Below are 20,619 nucleotides of genomic sequence, written 5' to 3'. Positions count from 1 at the left end.
TTGCTCGCCAACTCCTCCCCTGGTCCCGGAGTCCCTCCTTAGGCCTTCCCAGCAGCAGGATGGGGTTTGGTCGCAGAAGCCATTATCTGATGTACCTTTAGCCAGAGTGTGTGTATTATCTTGGCAGTGGGCAGAACACACAGTCTGTGTTTGTGGGAAGGTTTGCCAGAGAGGAATGCTGGGAGACACACGGTGGTTCATCAAACGAGGGCCAGAGGTTGCTCAGCTCTGGGAAAGAGAGAAAACATTGGCACTGGCAGGCAGCAGCTAAGGTCCAAAGAAAGCTGCAGCAAAGGGGCACAGACGCTGCTGGGCCCCATGGCTGAGGAGGCCCCGGGGGAGAAAGGGCTGAGAATTAGGGCTGCGACGCAGGATGCCTCGGTGAGTGATGGGGAGTCCCCTCGGTCCTGGGGGGTGAGGGGGAATTGGACCTTTCTTTCTTTCCTCAGGAACATTTTGTCCTAACTCACCATCAGGACCACAAGCAGAGTGAGAATGTGGCAGCAGGACTCCATTTCCTGGGCATCAACAGGCTGAGGGGAGTGTATTCAGGGTCAGGGGTCAGGGGTCCTCTAAGGTCACTTCCTGCTCTGAGGTGTGTTCCTACAAGGACATGATGTTCGTGTTGGTGACTCGGGCTGATCCAGCTTTTTACAAATGAGACTCCATCCCAGACATGTGCTCACACATCCGAGGACTCGGCAATATCTCCTCTGTGTGGCTGTCAAGCTCAGAGTCTCAGTGGCAGTAAACTGATGAGACAGGATACCAGGTGACATTTATGGGAACACCAGAATGTATGTTCAAAATATGGCTACAGCAAGCATTCATGAGATCCCGGAGAGAGCTGGAAGGAATAGACGACAGCCAGGGAGCCAAGAGGTTAGAATCCAAGGTTTCTGCCCTCATTTAACTTTAGAAATGGTCTTTGGCTAAAATTGGGATGTGGGCAGGATTTGAAACAGGAGGCTAAATTAGAAGGTAGAAAGGAAACAGATCCCCACTCTCACCTCATTCCCACCCCACCTTTCTATCTTTACCTGCTGTGGGGAGGATGGAGAGAAAGACAAAAATCACTGAGGAATCCACATCCGACAGGGAAGACCACAGGCTGCCTGAGCTTGGCTTGAGTTACTAGCACCTGACTTCAGCCAGGCCCAAAGAAACCACCACCGCTAGTCAGCTCTGCAGCCACAGCAAATAACCAGCTCTGCTCTGGGAATACCCGCCTGGGCCAATCCCCACCAGAAAATGACTCTCAGGAGCCATGATTACAATGCTCACAGCCTGAGTAGGACATAAAGTCAGTGGCGACTTTAGGGACAATTTCTGCCTGGAAGGTCTGACAGTTCAGCCATCATAGCTTAGAAGACGAAGAACTGCCCGAACCCAAACATCCAGGAATGTGTGCAGGAATGCTTGTCATTTCCAACTTTCTCTTCTCCAATCCTGTTACTCAAGGTGCCAAGAGAACAAGAAGATGAGGGCTATGTATTGTATGTCTATATATTTTAAAGTTACCAATCAAGCTACGAACCATTAAATAAAATAGTTTCTACCCTCTTACCTTAATATACCTTCCCTATAACCTAGAAGGTCAGGTGTAAATTTAGAAAGTTGAGGACTTCTTGAAGGGGTAGCTAGAATGTGCTACGTTGCTGGCATGGCAGAGCCAGCCTAAGCCACAGACTGTCCCCCCAGCTCCATATGTGACTTCACATACCCCTACGTGGTCACCCCATCCTGCTCACCCACATTCCATTTACACTTTCCACTGACAAATGCCCCTCTGGCCTGGGTTCCTGGTTGGACAGTACTGTGAGTGCTGAGGATAATGGGCCTGGGACAAAATTCATACAGGCCCCAAGAATGGGTTTCCGGTCATTTGCCCAGGCAATTTTGGGGTCCTGGCTACCAGGAGTAGCAAGTGCCCTTGGCCCGTAGACTCCTCAGTCCATGGTCAGGATCGCAACCAGAGGAGGATGAGAGGGGTCCAGGTCTCAGGACAGAGTTGTGTGACATCTGGTCTGAACATTTTAGAAAAGGCCTGGGCTCACCCCATCAGCCCAAAACAAACCCAGTGTGTTTCCCCAGGCAGGAGCCCTCAGCACGTCACCACTTTTCCAGGCTCCTCGTCTTCAAACGAGGACCTTGTGTTCTATGCTCCCCGAGTTTCCTTCTTCTCTGCGCTTCTGACACAGGAATTTGATCAGAAGTTAATACAAGGAGAAATTACAGCATCGCCCAGCAGGAGTCGAGCTGGTTACCTACAAATACATCTGCTTTTGCTTTTTTGGGTGTCACCTGTCAGAAATTCAAGAGATGTTCTGACAGTCATGCTGATTAAGATGTCAGCCGAATAGATAGTTAAGTATTTGAAAAATACAGAGAGTTTGTCAAAACCTCAGGAAGACTCTAATAAATCCTTCCTGGGAGCCAAAGAAAATATTTCAAAATTGAATAGAAGCTGTCCCCAACCCAGCCACGTGTTCTCTTCTTCTGAAAGTTAAGCTGCCTGTGGAGCTCCCGAAGGCGTGACAGTGGTTAGGGTCCCAGGCTGGTCCACACGTGCCCAGGGTGACAGGGGAGGGGCAGACAAGGAGCAGAAGGCATTCACCTCTCTCCTTGCCTTCACCTCCTCAGAGTACCTACCTGGAAAGTGGAACGCCCCTGGGCTTGAGCTCATCTCCACGTAATGCTCCGGATTCCAAAATGTCCAACCTTCCTTTCGCAGCTGGCTCCCTACCCTGAACTCTCACCTGGAGAGGGCCAGGTGTTTGTTTGCAGAAGCAATTTCTGAGCTAACTCACATCTTATACCAATTGACTAATATCCCTCTTGTAGATATTTGCTGTTTAAAAACAAAAAACAAACAAGGCGCATGTTAGCCCAAATGAGTCTCGTAGCAACTGATAGAATTTCTGATCGTTTAACAAAATAAATGAGCACAAAACTAGGAAACAAAACTAGGCAGTGCCAGTGTTGGTGGTAAAGGTGGTGAGTGAGGGTCAGGGCTGCAGACCTACCAGAAGCCAGCAGCTTTCTGAGATGCTCTTCATCTTTCCAGGAGCTTCATTCTGCATCTCTGAGGGCACAGACTCTCTCACCTCCTCAACCTCCATCTCTGGCTCCTGCACTGGCAACTGGGAAGCAAGGTGGGAGTAGAGCTCTGGAGTTCTACTCACAGGCTGGCCCTCTCAATTTGAAAACATATTTTGAAATATTTCAGACCATTCAGTTTAAAGACTAGTAACCCCGCCCCATGTACTCACCACTAACTATCAAGAACTCTGAAGCCCAGCATCTGACACCCTCCATACCCACTCTTGGGTATCTCTCTCTGTTCCCTAGACATGGATAGCGCGTCTGTTGAATTGGCGGTTTATCTTTTCCATATTTTTCTGTATAATTTAGCATATTTATGATACTAGTTCACACACTAAACAAGGTAAGTAGCTATGGTCTGCTGTTTCCATACTCTCCTGGAAAGTCTGGGGACTAGTCATAGTGGACCTGCATCGGCCACCTGTTTTGATCTCCCTCCACTTCCATGGGTCTGGAATGTCCATTCCAAGGACCTCTCATCTCCACCATTGCAGGGAGGCTTTGACAGATTGTTGGATGTGGTTTTTATATAGGTCATAAACCATGTTATTTTCGCATACAGCACCTTGTGTACACAGTGAAAATATACCCTGATTGGGTGCTGGAGATCACCCTGCCTCTCCACATGGCCTGTCTTGCTCTATTCCCCTAATCACTCGTCTTGTCCACTAAAATCTAATCTTCTCAAAGACTGTCATTTTCACTGTCACATCTGAAACTCCATGCCTGAAGTATGATGTGAAATCCCCATAAGTTTTTCTTGGAGCTTGATTGATTGAAGGAATCAGTGTGAGAATGGCAGCTCTGAGAGAAGAAGACCAGAGTCAACAGGAATTCGTTAATGAATACACAGTTTTCCCTGCACTACAGCAATGGAAGGAAATTTGAATGCATTAAAAAACAGAATCCTTTGTAGGTAGGTTCTTCCTTGCCGGGGCCTCGATGATTTAAATCATTGAATTGATAAAAATACAAGGAATTCAGATCTGCAAATGGTTAATACCATTCAAAGGTATGAAATGATACCATGAAACATTGATTTGTTTGATGTACATTCCAATATAGCACCAATCCAGCAAGAGCAACAAGATAGAAAGAGGAGGAGAAGGAGAAGGAGAAAAGGAGAAGGAGAAGAAGGAGAAAGGGACTTTCTCTGAATTCTCCCAACAGCATTTTGAATAGCTTTGTTGTGCAAAACGTCTCATCGAAATAGGTGCAACTTTTCTAAGGATGTTGTCGTCACAAATACTGAGTGTCAGCTGTTTTCCTCTGACATACTGAATATATAAAGTCTGCTTGGTATTAGAAGATATGAAGTCAGATGAGGGAAGAGAAAGTTCAGTTCCCATCTCAGGTCTTCTCAGAGCACAGAGGCTCACACACGCTTGCCAGTTCAGAGACTGGCTCTCATCCACCACAGGCTGTTTGGGTTTAGGTTCCACCAGCCTGTGACTGAGGTTCTCTGGGGGGAAGTCCTAAGCTCTCTCTGCAGGGAAGAGGAAATGCGTCCTCAGATTTTCTCAGAGCCCTTGGGCTCCACCTGCCCAAATCCATGCCTTGCCAATTTGGGATCTCAACTGCATTACCTGCTGCTCTCACCTCTCATGTCTCCTACCTCTGTTTTCTCCTATGTCCTCAGCGGCTTCTAAAAAAGCGCCTCAGCTTGTCATGTGTCCCTGCAGGGCCTCCAGGACAGCTTGTTCTCCTCTGAAAGTGACAACAGCCTGTACTTCACCTACAGTGGCCAGTCCAACACCTTGGAGGTTCGAGACCTCAGTTACCAGGTAGAGGCACACCTGAGAACAAGGTGGGAGGAGTGGGCAGGGAAGGCCAAATAATCCCCCAGGTGGAAAGGACAGGTGAGCCCACCCTAGGAGCCCTCTGCTCCCCAAAACAGAGTCCAGTCCGTGCTGTTGCCTCACGTGATGGGTGCAATTAGCGTGGAGCCTTCCCTCAACTGCACATATTGTAGCTGGACATTGTGAGGTATAAAAAAGAGAATGAAACATAAAGCAAACTGTGTGAACCTGTGTGTGTGGGGGGGAAATCTCTAAAACTCTTTTTTAACTTTGTATTTTGAAATAATTTTAGACTTTTGAAAATTTGCAAAAATAGTAGAGAGTTCCCATTACCATTTGTCCAACTTTCCCTAATGTTAACATGTTGCTTACCCACAGCACAATTATCAAACTAAGATGTTAACAGTGGTAAGATACTATTAACTGAACGACAGTCTTTATGCAGATATATATACATATATATGTAAAATGTACTGTCACTGAGCTAATAAACCATTCAGAATGCAAGTGCCTTTCAGAGGCACTCAGGAAGCCCCTGGTCAGATTCAAAGACTCCTGTTTCCCACACCCCCTCAGGCACAGACCCCAGGTGGCCCCGGTGGAATATGGCAGGGTCTGGCCTGGTGAACCTCAGAGGCCCAAGTCTGCTGCCTAAGGATGTGAGTTAGGACAAGCTAATGAGCTGTGCCATCACCTTTCCCTGCTCTGCCACTTGCTAGCTATGTGACCATGAGCAAGTTACTTAATTGCTCTGAGCTTCGTCTGTAAAACAGAGATTATAATCATGCCTATGTTACAGGTTTACGATGAAGATTGAAGGAGATAATGGACATAAATTAATTAACACAATGCGTTGCATAGAGTAAACTTTCAGTAAATTATTAGTAAATTACTATTATTGTTGAATGAGGACATCATTTGACTTCATGTTGTACTTTTTATTTCTGTTCTGCAATTGCACATGCTTTCCATGTGCAGCTTCCATGTTTGGTAGACCCTGGGTGGGGAGCCCCTCAGGTTTGTTGTGTATCAGCAGGAGGATGTCTCCTGTGAAGAGCTAAGCAAAAGTGACTGAAGCCCCTGAGCCATTCAGCTTCTGAGGAAACTTCCAATGTCTCCCCACAGGTGGACATGGCCTCCCAGGTGCCTTGGTTTGAGCAGCTGGCTCAGTTCAAGATGCCTTGGACATCTCACAAGGACTCTTGCGAGCTGGGCATCCAGAACCTGAGTTTCAAAGTGAGGAGCGGGCAGATGCTGGCCATCATAGGGAGCTCAGGTACCAAGAAGGGCAAAGAGTGGGGCAATGGGATACAGAATGGTCTCTTGGACAAATGGATGCTTCTGACAGAACCTGTTGTGGACTGGTTATTAGGCTGGTGCAAAAGTAATTGCAGTTTTAAAGGTTAAAAATCATTGCAAAAACCGCATTTACGTTTGCACCAATTTAATAGAATACTATAGCAGAGTGTTTGTGAGCACAGGTTCTGGGTCAGGCAGACCTGGATTCAAATCTCCGTTCCTCCATTTACCAGCTCTCAGGTAGTTGCTGAGAATCCTGAGCGTGGAATCACAAGTAAAGCTTCTGTCCTTAGTTAACACCTGTATTGAGACAAGCCAAAAATCTTTCCAAGCTCATCAGGCAGTTTTAGAATTGAATGTTCTTTCCAGGGCACTCCTCCACCACGTGGAGCACTCATTTATTGTTCCCCCACAACCAGATCCCCGGTTATGGTCAGACAGCTGGTACGCACTGCCCTCCGAGTCTGAGCGCAACCTTCAACCACATGCACAGACCCAGATTCTTGGAATGCCTCAAGTAGTCACTGCCGCAGGCCAAATGGAACATTATAGCGTGCCAGAGCTGAACGGGGCTCGGAGAACAGAGTCCATTCTGGTTGCCGTCTTCTACCTCTCTTTCTCTTTGCTAGTGGGGGAGCATCTTTAGAGGAGGCTGTTCATATGATCTAGCTCACTTCTAGGCAGTGGGCAGTGCAAGGGCAGTGTCGTCCTGCCCTTGCACACACACACACACACACACACACACACACACACACAATTGACAGACAAGAGTAAAGTCTAGAGAGGTAGAGAGATTAACCTAAGGACAAACATTTCATGCAGAACTAGAACTAGAACTTTGGTCACCTGATTACGATCTCAGCTCAAGGCATTTCTTCTTTACGTAGTGTTAGAGAGAGCACTTTATACCTCTTAATTAATCATTTCCAGAAGGAGAGATTACTCAACTCTTTGAACATCCGCTCCCAATTTTTACAGTCTTCGGATAGGGAAGTTCTGTTTATGGTCTAACCAAAGATCAAATGAGATAATGTGTGTGTAAATGCACCTTATAACTGGAACAACCCCACACATCAAGTCCCACCTGCGTATGGCCATCCATGCGTCTGCATTTCTGAGCTAAACAAGAAAAAAGTAGATACTTCATAGGCCAGTTTTATTTTTGTTAGTAACCTCTCGTAAGTTTTCTTGTTATATCTGCTTTCTCTTCATGAGTTAAGAATTTAGGGGACACAGGCGCTTCCACAAAGCCTTAGAGTCATCATAGTTTCATCCTAGCTACATGCAGCCTTGTAGCAGGTAGTATTCCTGATTCGTGGCTGAGGAAAGTGAAGTTCGAGAGGTTACACTGAGCAGTCTCCAGGTCTTTTGGCCTTAGATTCAGTGTTGTTTAGCTTCAGGTTTACTTGAAATTATTAAAATGACTTCTTGGAAAGGTTTATCAATAATACTTCCTGTGATTTTTATTCCACTCACACCAAAAACAGAAAAGAATGATGGTTATGATTTTTAAAAAGTAAAATAAAACAGTCCCAGGCATTTTAGCTTCTCCTATAGAATCAGCAGTGCCAAAGATGTTTTCCAAATGAATTTACTGCTTTGAAGATTTCAGCCATTTTACAAGGGTCTTGAACGCTGGCAGGTGTTTTCTCTTGGTTAGGGAGGGTCTCCCCAGTCATACCAAGCACCGGGAAGGCCACTCACAAAGTTTTGTTTAGGAAACGTGGCCTTCCGCCTCTCTGACTGGGAATCCCCCAGTCGCTGTGATGTTAGCAAAGTTGCCCTGTGCTCTCAGAGCCTGGATCTGATGTCCGAGGCTGAGCAGGGCGCAGGTCCAGAGCCATCCTTTCTGGTTTCACTCCTGGCTATTTTGCTCCACTTAAGCTCTCAGGGACTGCGTGGTGCAGGGTGTCAGCTCCCGCTCCCCGCACAAGAACACAGGACATGGTGAGGCCAAAAAGGAACAATAACAGAGCCATAGATAGGGGAGTCATACCACTATATCGAGACACAAAAGCAAACATCCACCAGTACCCCAACAAGGGGTCTTCCTGCACCTCAGTCTCACAGGCAGCCGGTGAGACACAGGAAGTAGGATCCACATGATCCGCAATCTGCCGTCTGCTTCTCCGCCAACCAACCAACCAAACCAACCCCTAACTGTAGCCGCGGCAGTTATATTAGTGGCTAATGGCTAACTGGTTACAGCTGCTGGCCACCCAGCCACAGCGAATGGCCATCTGATTACAGCTGATGGCCATCTAATAACCGAGCCAGCACCTTTCCACATGAGGCCGAGAGCAGTGAAACTGCTCTCCCCACAGACTGTGAAGGAGGTACACCCAGTGGCAGCGTGTAGGTCCCTTTCCACCCTGAGAACCCGTGATCCCTATTCAGAAGGGATCAGTGGAGAAGCTTCTTGATTTTTGGTGTTTGCACATGGGGGGTGGGGAGCATGGGCCTGCCTGCAGGAGGTACTTGGCCTGTGGCAAGGAGCAGTTGTCCCATGATGTGTACTGGCACTTCCCTTGTTTGAAAACAACTTGGAAACTTTGCTCTCCAAAAGGAATTTACAGTAAGGAAACCAAAACCCCTCGTGGGAGAATTGGACAGAGATCCTCCCCAGCTTGTTTGCAAGGTGTTCTTAAAGCCTGAGCCTAATTCTCATTCACAGCTTAAATGGCTGTCAAAGAGTCTCACGGAATACATTCAAAACCTGGTGCAATCCGACACTTCCCCAAATCAAGAGCAAATCACTATGTCATTCAGTAGTGGATGATGCTAATTTATGTGCAAGGGGCCATTTTTTTCAGAGAGAGAGTAAAAAGTACCACTGATAAGCATAAGAGCGTGTAGAGGGTGGAGAGAAATTCAGAACACATGTGTACACTGCTGTAGTTTTAAAGTCATTTCCACATCTATTACTTCTCTACTTTTTTCTCCCTTGTTTCTGAAAATAGATTCACTTTTGCATTTTTAAAAGACAACCTATTAATTCTCCAAATTAGCCCTTCCCACAATGCCAGCTTCTGAGCCAAACGAGTTGAATGATGAAATGTTGCTGGCATGTTTGCCAGCCCAGAATATTTAAGCTTCACAGTGCAATTAATGACAGCCTTGCTTTGGGGGGAGGGGACATACGCTCCAGGCACAGGCAGGCCTGTGGCAGCCAGGACGCCATCCTTCTCCTGTCATGCAGCCACTGGCTGACGTGGCCTCACCCCACCCTCAGCGTCACTGTGCTTCCAGCATCCCAAGATGCTCAAGTTGGTTGTGAGCAAAGGCCTGGAGCTCCAGCTGCTGGGCCAGCTGCTGAGGACAGAGCAGCACAGGTAACTGGAGAGTGTGCAGGCAGCAGTGGCTTCCAGTCTGGCCCCGTAGGACCTGATCTCAGGCATGTGTCTGGTGGCTTTGCAGGTTGTGGGAGATCCTCTGTGCTGGATGTGATCACCGGGCGAGGCCACGGCGGTAAGATTAAGTCAGGTGAAGTCTGGATCAACGAGCAGCCCAGCACACCTCAGCTGGTGAGGAAGTCGGTAGCCCACGTGCGCCAGCACGACCAGCTGCTCCCCAACCTGACAGTCCGGGAGACTTTGGCTTTTGTCGCCCAGCTGCGCCTGCCCAGAACCTTCTCCCAGGCCCAGCGTGACAAAAGGGTAACTGACTGACCCTGGTGACCCCGTGACATCCTTCCTCTCCTCCCTGCCCCCTTCCCTGCCTCAGGGCCCAGCCTCAGGTCAAGTTTGAGCAACCCAGCTGACCATCCATTCCTCTGGAAAATTCCACCTCATGCCCAGCGCTGCCCTTCTGGCTTCCTTTAGAGCCCCACAGCCCTCTGTAAGCCTTCTCCGCCCAGTTGGCTCCCTTCATGGCAGGTGACAAAACGTGTGATGAGTATTCGTCGACTTGTTTTGTGGTCCTCGGGGTGGGCAGGGAGTCCAGCTGTCTTGTCCCCAGGACATGGCTACCTTCTGTGGGAGCTGCTCAGGACGTGCACAGCATCAGGGAGCAGACAGGGCCTCAGGGCAGTGAGGCCGGAGCTTTAAATCCAGCCAGAAGAGCAGGCATTTTTATACTTCGGGGCAAAACGTGTGGCGAGGCCCGTGGAGGTGGCTGCTGAGGCCCTGGGCTCCTCTCGCCCTCACGCAGGTGGACGACGTGATCGCGGAGCTGCGGCTGCGGCAGTGTGCCAACACGCGCGTGGGCAATACGTACGTGCGCGGCGTGTCGGGGGGCGAGCGGCGGAGAGTGAGCATCGGGGTGCAGCTTCTGTGGAATCCAGGTGAGGGCTGTGGGGGCCGGGGGGGACATGAGGGCCGTGTGTCCCCCACCTGGCTCGGCCCGGTCTGGCCAGAGTCCTAACCACGAACCGGGCTTCTCTCTCTGTCGGGAAGGAATCCTCATCCTGGATGAACCTACCTCTGGCCTGGACAGCTTCACAGCCCACAACCTGGTGAAAACCTTGTCCAGGCTGGCCAAAGGCAACAGGTTGGTGCTCACCTCCCTCCACCAGCCTCGGTCGGACATCTTCAGGCTGTTTGACTTGGTCCTCCTGATGACCTCCGGCACCACCATCTACTTGGGGGCAGCCAAGCACATGGTCCAGTATTTCACAGCCCTCGGCCACCCCTGTCCTCGCTACAGCAACCCTGCCGACTTCTACGGTGAGCCAGCCAGGCCTGTGGCCTGGGATACCCACTATCCCACACCCCGACCCCTGACAGAGCCTGGTGGAAAGACTCAGGAGAGCAGGACCGAGGATGGGGGTGTGGGCAGCGTGAGGTGTAGCATGTGTGCCACCTTGGCACGTACCAAGCATCAAATGCTAGAAAGGAAGACCTGAAAAAAGCACGATAGATAGGTAATTTGGAGAGCTCCAAACCCGAGGGGATGTAATCCAAGAGAGTGTGGATCAATTTTTAGAATTGTGGTCTTTATTGACACTCTGTAGGGAAAACAGGATATTCAGGATCGGGAGGCCTCCAGGAAATCTTACAGAGACACAGAGGCAGGGAGTGCAAAGGCACTGCGTGGGGAAGCGGGGCCCTCTCAGGGCCTTTTTGGAGGTCTTGGCCAAAGCATCTCTAGATGTGAAAATTGCTCTGTCAGCACCAGAGACACCTTTCTGCTTGGCGTCCTGAACCCTCAGCATACGGCCCTCAGGTGAGACATGAGCCACTGCCTTCATTCCTGCAGGGTAGTTGCCTTTGCAGGTGTCTGCCCTGAAAGCAGGTGCCCAGGTCCTGAGTGCTGAGGACCGCAGTGGCTGCTGGGCAGGCCACACAGTTGTAGCAGGGCTGGGGGAAGCAGTGGCCGTGGCTTATCCCACAGGTAGCTAGAGCCCCAGCCTTCCTCCCAGCACGGCCTGGTGTAGCAAGGGCTTCACCGTAAACATGATGACAGGGACCTTGAGGGCAGACACTGGGTCCAGAGGCACCATGTCACAAGAGGGTATCCCGTTGACCCTCACCACTCTGCCAGGCCAAGGTCTCCTCACAGATAAGAAGACCTGAATCTGAAGTGTTCAACACCTTGCATAGCCATAAGGCACAGGACTGGGCCTCACACCAGGCGTGCCACCCCCACCTTGACTCCTGGCCATTGCCATCCCCTCCTTCCAGCATCTACCTTCCAAGCTTCCCCCAGGAAGACAAGCACTCTCTCCACCCGCCAGCCTCACCCTGTGTGCTCACACTGTATGAACTCACATACAGGTCACCCTGCCTCTCAGTGCTCAGGTGCCAGCCTGGCTTCCTGCCAGTGTGTCCTCCTTAGGCCAGCCATTCCCAGATAAGGGGGCAGAGGGCACCTGCCAAGCTGGCCACAGGGAAAAACTGCAGTAACCCCAGAGAGGGGTTACCAGAAGTCAAATGCCCATAACAGACCTGAAAAAAACTTTTCTCTTTATTTTTTATTGTTTTTTGTGTTTTTTTCTGTGGGGCCCTTGCCTATATGCCTTGCCCCTCACCAATCTGGGGTTTAGGGCTTGGCAGTGCCCAGAGAATCTGGTGTTCTGAACTCTAGCCCGCACACTGAGGGAACATGACACAGTTCATAAGTCCCCTCCTAGATGTTATCCTGCCTTGAGATGTGCCATGAAAATGGGAGGTCGGAATAGGCAGAGGTTAGGAGGTAACCCCCAGCCAAGGGAGAAATGGAGAAAGAGGAGGCCCCTTGAGCCTAGAATTAGACTGGGCTAGGATGGCCCTGGGTGTGACCAGGCGGGTGTGCCTTTCTGTCATTACGGGGGCTCCGTGAGAGGAGGGCTGTGGGGTTACCAGCTGTCCCCACGAGGTAACATGGCTGCAGATGAAGTTAAGCTTTGTTTTCCAGCTTGTCACTCTGGCAGTGAGAATTTTATTTATAGTTAGCCAAACCCTGGCACTCTCCAGCCAAAACATTCTTCCCATTTGGGCAGGCTGCTTAAGAAGTCGAATTACTAATTGACAGTGAGAACGCCAGGAGTCCAGACTGCTCAGCTGTGCCCTGGCCTGCCCACCTTCTCCCCACGGGCAGCATACCCCGGGGGGCCGAGTCCTCTTCACAAGCTGCTTGGACAGCTAGAGTTGGAGCCAGGGCATAACTGTGCCACAGCCTTTGGTGCCGAAGGTCCAATGCCTCCTTCTATCTCCTGGGGATGTCCCCATAATGAGCCTGGGTGGTGGGAGCAGGGGTCAGCGCCCACAGGGCCTCCTCTATTGCTCCCTTCCTGATCCACCTGCCCTTCCCCTGAGGCAGGCTTTCTGTAGGTGAGGCAGGTGGGAGCAGGTCCTGGGCGGCTCTCTGCCCCTCTCCGCTCTGACCATCACTTCATGGTCAATTGGCAGAGGGTAGGGAGCATGCCCTCTCTGAGTGACCTAACAAAGGGGAGTAAAGGAGAATGAAAAAGTGAAAATAAGTTACAGTGTTTCTGTAACTGACCCGTGTTGTGAGCTCACCTTGACCCGAGCTTGACCTTGACCTGTGAACACAGGCAGGAAGGGGTCCCCATGGCCCCACATCTTCTGCTTACAGGGCTGACCGCTTTGTGGGCTGGCCTTGACCCAAGCTCCTCACCTGTAGGTAGGTGAGCAGGAATGGGTCCTCATGGCCCTCCATCCTCTGCTTACAGTGGACCTGACCAGCATTGACAGGAGGAGCAGAGAGCAGGAAGTGGCCTCCAGGGAGAAGGCACAGGTGCTTGCAGCCTTGTTTCGAGAGAAAGTGTGTGGCTTTGATGACTGTCTGTGGAGAGCAGAGGCCGGGGAGCTGGGCGTGGGCGCTGGTGCAGAGCGGTAAGGCCGGTAGGATGGCACAGGGTAGACAGCGTCCTGCAGGAGCTGCCTCCCCCATGCTCCCATGCCGCCCTCTCTCCTGACAGACTGGCCCTTCCGGTCCTTCAGAGCAACACTGGCCACCTCCCGAACCCCACCAAGCTGCCGGGCCCCGTGCAGCAGTTTACCACGCTGATCCGGTAAGTGTCTGCCATTTCATCCCTCCCACCACACCACTCCAACCCCAAAACCTTTTTGTATCAAATTAAACCCTTTCTATCTAAAGTGAATTTGAAGGAAGAAGTAGAATTTGAAATGAATTTGAAGAGGCAAATCATCTGGAAAAAACCCACACCACTGAGATCAGAACCACCCCTCCTCGTGATCCAGAGCACTCCTGTTCCTTTTATACTTTAAACAAAATCAAAATATCCTTACTGGCCAGGTGATCGTCGAACTCAGCTAGGATCATTGAGAAATGTTCAGACAATACAGGAGAGCCTCAAGTGGAAAAGGAAGTTTCGGTCACACCAGCCCTCAGAGAAAACCAGACCCACGTGCTTGGTGTGAATCTTTTCTAAGATGCTTCCATGCACGTAAACATTTAATACATACATGGGATCGTATTCTGCATACTGTCTTGTAATCAGTTTGTTTTGTTTTATTTTTCGCTTCCAATAGCACCTCTACCTCACATCTGGTCTAGTCTTCGGTATTCCAATCTAGCCATAATTCATTCCCCCTCTGAGCCCATATTAATGGTCAGATTATTCTCAGGCTTTTGCTATTGCAGGTAACTACAGCCAACATCTTTGTGCATTCCTTTGTATGCACCTGATTGGTTATTTCCTCAGGAAGGCTTCTTTAAGTAAAATTACAAGGCAGATACATTGATGATAAAAGTAATAATCATTTACTGACTATTTACCGTGAGATAGCCGCTTTCATCGGTGAGCCCATTTGCTCCTCACAGTAACTCTGTGAGGTGGGCATGGTTATCCCCATTTTACAGAGGAGAAAAATGAGGCTTACAGAGATTAAATGGCAGGCCCAAGGTCACGGGACAGATGTATGTCATTCCCTTGGCATCTATTTCTTTTGTATTTAAGTCGTCAGATTTCCAATGACTTCCGAGACCTGCCAACCCTCCTCATCCATGGGGCGGAGGCCTGCCTGATGTCCCTGGTCATCGGCTTCCTGTATTATGGCCACGGAGCCATCAAGCTCTCCTTCATGGACACGGCGGCCCTCTTGTTCATGATTGGAGCTCTCATCCCTTTCAACGTGATCCTGGATGTCATTGCCAAATGTGAGAGTCACCTGCCTTCTGTGTCCTACACCGGGGGCGTCTGGAGCATGCGTGTTGGCAGCTCTCTGAGCTGGTCCAAAGCTGACCTGTGTTGCTCCGAGCTCTCAGGAAAACGGGTTTGCTGAATAAGTTCACCATGATTGTGAAATAAAAAATGATCCTTGTTTTTAAAGTTCACATGTTAATATTAATAGGCAAATGAACGCAAATTACCAAGGAGTCATAGGATTTATACTTGACAGTAATGCCCAAGTCACAGAATGACAAACATCTAAATCAGGATGGTTTTACGCTGCCCGTTTTTTAAAAATATAAAATATTTAGGCAACATAACTATTTGTAATTGTACAAGACTCAAAAACAGAAACACTGTAACTTATTTTCACTCTCCTTTTCTCCCCTCTTTTAGGTCACTCGGAGAGGGCAATGCTTTACTACGAACTAGAGGATGGGCTGTACTCTGCTGGTCCATATTTCTTTGCCAAGGTGACTGGTCCGGGCTGAGAGCGAGTGACCACCCCAGGTGGGGGGAGGGGTGGAGAAAGCTGCACCACATCATACAGAAATGCCAGAGACGCATTTTACTGAACCAGGGGCCTGGGCATCATGTGGTTGTAGATGCCACATTCCCTAGGGGATTTTCGGAGACTTGGTAATTTTTATACATTTACCAGAAATCCATGACCGTGGACCAAGAATGACTTTTCTGGTCAGCAGGAACCTAAAAAAGAAAAGGTGGGAAACACCGATTAATAGCATACCTCACCTCTCCAGCCGCACTACATCCCTGGGAAACGGGTCAGGCAGGTGTTACTGTCCTCAATGCATGGAAGCAGAGGCTCCGAGCGGTTACGTGGCTGTCTCCAAGCCACACAGCTGCCAGGTCTATGAGAAACCCGTCGTAGGAGAGCAGATACCCATTGCCGCTGGAGAAAACTGCTCTGAACCGTGTCCCAGAGGGAGCACATGGTACGCGCAGGGGGACACCAGCAGCGAGCTCATGCTCGAGGGTCCCACATGCCCACACCCGCTGGCCCTCCTGCAGTAGCTGGAACATTACTGGGAGGGGAGTCTGGCCTCGCTGGGGTTGCTACCTTTACACGTTGAAAGAACAGCGGCAGAGGAAGGCGTGGACTCCACATCCTTGCAAGGGCCACTCTTTGCAGATTCTCGGGGAGCTTCCGGAGCACTGCGCCTACATTGTCATCTACGGGATGCCCACCTACTGGCTGGCCAACCTACGCCCGGGCCCGGAGCCCTTCCTGCTGCACTTCCTGCTCGTGTGGCTGGTGGTCTTCTGCTGCCGGGTCATGGCCCTCTGTGCTGCCGCCCTGCTGCCCACCTTCCACATGTCGTCCTTCTTAGGCAACGCTCTCTACAACTCCTTCTACCTGACCGGGGGCTTCATGATAAGCCTGGACAACCTGTGGACAGGTGAGTCTTGCTCCCCACACCTGGTCAAGCTTTTCGAAGCCTACTGTGGCTGGGTGAAACCTACTTTGACCTGGAGATGAGAACTTGTCATTGAAGTCCAACTCAAGGCTCACCCTCCTGGGAGCAGGTGCCCTGGCCAGCTGTCCTGTGTGCCAAGGGAATGATTCCATGAGACAGTGCACGTGGCACCATTTTATAAATCCCAGCTGACTCCTGGAGGTCATCTCTGACTCGCCCTCACCCTCTCTATCTCCAGTGAGCCAGGTCTACTCTGCCTCCCAAGTCTTTCTGAAATGCCCTGTTGCCTTATCGCCTATCATCAGATCTTGGGCCCCTGCAAAATCCTGGTCTCTGTACCCAGGTCCATCCTTGTGTCTTTCAACCCTCACCCCTGTAGAGTGAGCTTTCTAAATGCACATCCATGGTGTGGGAGGGGGAGGGCTGTGCCTCCCTGCCTGCTGCCTCCACCCAGCTGTTCTGAAGCCCCCCCGCACTCCATGCCTTCTTCTCTATAGGACACTGTTCCCCACCTGGCTTCTCTCTTCTGCCGGGCCCTTCCTGACCGGAAGGCGGGATTCACGGCTTCCTCCTCCTCCGTGCAGGGTCAGGACACAGACTCAAAAGCCTCCGGTTTGGGGATGCTGAGTCTCCACAGCCCCTCAGCTCTGGGAAGCTGAGCACGTGCTGGGAGGGTCACCTAATCACTCTCTGGAGTTGTTACAGCCCAACGTGAGGTGACCCTGCAGCCATCTGCCACCCTCCCCCAGTCCTTGTCCCAAGCTGCCCCTCTGCCCTTTCACCGTTTGTTCCTCTCTCTCCCCTCCCTGCTCCTTCAGGGGACTTGCTTCCTTCACAGGGGGGCACAGCCCCCACAGCCCTCTCTCCAGGCAGGCGAAGCCAGGAGCGGGGCGTTAGCCCAAGTGAATAATGCGACTGTCATTGTCCTCAGTGCCCGCGGGGATTTCCAAAGTGTCCTTCCTCCGATGGTGTTTTGAAGGGCTGATGCAGATTCAGTTTAAAGGGCAAACTTTCGACTTGGCGGTCGGCGGCAACCTCACCGTCCCTGTCCAGGGAGATGTAGTAAGTAGTGAGGCCTTGGACTCTTCTTATAGATGGCGTCCATCTGAACATCCTCTTAATGAGCTCACTGATGTCTGTGTCCCCAGATCCTCAGCACCATGCACCTGAACTCGTATCCACTCTACGCCATCTACTTCATAGTCATCAGCATCAGCGGTGGCTTCGTCGCCCTGTACTATGTGTCCTTAAAGTTCATCAAACAGAAATCTAGTCAAGACTGGTGATTCACGCCCAGACGCCCGCCTGCTGGGGGGCAGGGAACTCAAGCAGACTCTTCTACCGCACGCACTTCCTTTCTCCCCACGAGCCGCCTCCGGGGCACAAGGAACACGTGTGAACACAGACGCTCCGTCCGGCCCCCAGTGCTGCAGTGGCACAGGCTGGCCACTGGATGGCAGTAGAATAAAGACAGTCGAAAGGGGATTCTGATCACTGGCCAGAGTTTGCGATTCCTGGGACTGTAAAAACCATACAGGGGACACCTACCATGTTGCTCATGTATTTCCTTTTGATATGTATGTATATAGGCAACTCGATACGTGATGGGAGCAAATTAGGTAGGAATTGAGTAGGTAGATGATGGAAGAATTGGTAGGGCCCAGAGGGAACAACATAACAGCGAGTGGAATATTTGTCCTCGTCTTTTGGAGTCCCCAAACTCTGTGTGAAGCCACTCTCAATACAGAGAATGACCTAAAACCTGCCAGTGAGATGCTATTGCATATTTTTGTGTCGGGTCATGGGCTTCAAAAAGCCAAAGTGAACAATTAAACATTCATTGACTACTCTGAGCCGGTACAACGCACACTTTACGTGGATGACATTCACTCTCAGAACAACCCCTTGAGGTGGGGTGGGCAGTATTCCACTTTATAGATGGGGAAACTGAGGCACAAATTCAGTATGCTAAGGAAGGTCACACAGTTCCTATGTGGTGGAGTCACGTGGGGGTCAGAAAGGCCCTAGAGGCCGTTAGAAGTCAGAGGGCAAAAGACAAGGCCTGAGCCTCTGTAAGGTTTGAACCCCACAGGGCTCCAGAAGGTAAGAGCTTTATAGAGGACGTGGCAGCTCAACCAGTTCTCACAGTTGCACCTCACCGGGCCCGGCTGGCTCTCAGGACCAGCCTTGACCCTTTCATAGTTGCCAGGTTATGGGATGGAGCTGGCCCAAGTGACAGGCTTCATGTTTGAGTATTAAAGACCATTTTATCCAAAACACGTGCAGAGAGAGCAGGGAGGGTTGTTCCCAAAGGAAAACCAGAGTCTGCAACCAAGAGAAGGGGGAAGGTGGGTGTTTAGGAGGCAAATGATACATGTTGACCACAGGTTCTCTGGACCCTTGCAACTTCGAGTGTGGTCTCGCCAGCTGCGTGGGCCTTGTCTGGGAGCTGGTGGGAAAGGCAGCACCTCAGACCCACCCAGACGCACTGAATCAGAATCTGCATTTTAAGAAGATACCCCAGTCTGCACATTTGAGTTTGAGAAGCAGTGTTCTGGCACATCCCCCTTATATAATACAGCCATCCAACTTCGTATATTCACATTATAACAGTTACGTTGCCACCATCCAAAGGTCAGACCCCATTCCAGATTCACCAATTGCTCTGACGATGTCTTTCATGGCAGAAGGATATGGAGGGGGATCAAGTGTTGGATCTAGTTGGCAGTTCTCTTTGGTCTCCTTCAGTTTAGAACAATCCTCAACTTTCCTTGCCTTCCATGACCTTGACACATGAAGATTTTGTCGCATAGCTCTCAATCTGGATTTGTCTGGTACGGTTTCATGATTCAATCGAGGTCATGCGTCTTTGGCAGGAATATCACCGAGTGATGTGCTCATCTCATTGCCTTCTATCAGGCAATTTCAATTCGTCCCATAATGACAAAATTCACTTGATCAAAAGGGTGTCTGCTAGGCTTCTCCACAGGCAAGTCACTATTTCCCCTTCTTTTCTAATTAACGAAGCATTTCATAGGTAGGTACTTAGAAACTATGTAAATTGCCTATTTCTCATTAAACCTTCCACTGATTCAATGTTGAATTTATGTCAATATAAACTATGATTTCCTATTTTATTCAATGAGTTTAATCCTTTACTATCATTATTAATTTTGATGCTGAAATTGTCCCTGATTTGGCCGATCCCATTCAAGCTGGCTTCTGCATCCTTTTGACATGTCCCCATCCTTCCTTGAACACTTTCTTTCACAACCATGTGTTTCAGGCTTGTCTTGCTCATTCCCACCCCCCAGTCCCAGAAGCAGACATTTATCTAAAGAACATTGATTCCTTTTAGTGGAAAATGGCATTTAAAAGCCACGATCTGAGGGATATGTATGCTCATTACTATTGGGGCATCACTGCCCTCAGGCCCTCAGTGGACAAAGCTAGGGAACATATGTATATTCACATTAATACACCCAATTATAATCCACCACCAGTCGGTTTTAGTCCTCTCTCTTTTCAGAGTTGTAACTCCCTTCTCCAATTATGAGAAGCTTGGCTTCCATTATCGGTAATATTTTCCCTCATTTGGTTAATCCCTTGTGTATAACCAATCTCCCATCTACACTGCATGCCTTCTGCTATGTGGACACCCTCCTCACCCTCTTGGCGTGTAAATCCTGTCAAGCTGTCCATATCCTCACCCCCGCTGTGGCGACCTAAGGGCTTTAGGCCTGAATGAAGAAGGGGGAGGAAGAGGACGCTGGGTTTTTTTCTTTAACTCCCCTGTGATTCCAATGTGCAGTGAGGGTTGATAGCCAATGAGGTACATCATCTGTCTCTGTGAGAGTTACAGCCACCAGTCTGCAGAGGGCTTTAATAAGTCAGTGGGCTCTGGTGTGCAGGGCTGCAGGGGACGCGGCAAAGGGCCAGGGCAGCAGAGATGGAGGAACTCCAGCAGCCGCCATTTCTTTGTTTTTGGTGTTTTTTTTTTTATAGAGCATCCTGCTTCTCCACCCTGGTTGTCCACCCTGGAGCTTTAACAAATGCCAACATGGACCTACCCCCAAGATTCTGATTTCACTGGTCTGTTTTTCAAAAACGTTCCTCAAGGCAGCTAAGGCCAGGGAGAACCACTGTTGTAGAGGCAAACACGCAGTTCACTCAGCCCTCCTTCCATCCAAGGAATAGAGATCTGCTTATGCGTAATTACCAAAATCAGAGGTTGCGAACTTCTCCTGCTAAGAGTCAGATAGCAAAAATCTTAGAATTTGCAGGCTCTGTTGCAACTACTCAACTCCACTGTTGCAGTGAGAAAGCCACCACAGACCTTTCTAAAGTATGGGTGGTGTGGCTGTGTTCCAATGAAACGTTATTTACAATGAAACATTATTTA

The 20,619-nt window shown here is 49.8% G+C and overlaps 1 protein-coding gene across 1 annotated transcript; it reads left to right on the top strand.

The window, feature by feature from the left end:
- Window positions 1-318: 318 nt before the first annotated feature.
- ABCG8 (ATP binding cassette subfamily G member 8) lies at window positions 319-17,503 on the top strand (the record flags this gene model as incomplete). Its single annotated transcript, XM_081068595.1, has 13 exons — window positions 319-381; window positions 4,788-4,889; window positions 6,030-6,180; window positions 9,621-9,859; window positions 10,353-10,485; window positions 10,598-10,867; window positions 13,315-13,477; window positions 13,564-13,656; window positions 14,566-14,765; window positions 15,175-15,251; window positions 15,932-16,199; window positions 17,149-17,279; window positions 17,366-17,503. The coding sequence occupies 13 exons, from the start codon at window positions 319-321 to the stop codon at window positions 17,501-17,503; spliced, it is 2,028 nt and encodes a 675-aa protein (XP_080924721.1).
- Between the last annotated feature and the right edge of the window lie 3,116 nt (window positions 17,504-20,619).

Source organism: Rhinolophus hipposideros (genome assembly GCF_964194185.1).
Source record: "Rhinolophus hipposideros genome assembly, chromosome: 12".
Taxonomy (NCBI): Eukaryota; Metazoa; Chordata; class Mammalia; order Chiroptera; family Rhinolophidae; genus Rhinolophus; species Rhinolophus hipposideros.
The sequence above is the reverse complement of the archived record's forward strand: the minus strand, read 5'-3'. Positions and strand labels throughout refer to the sequence as shown.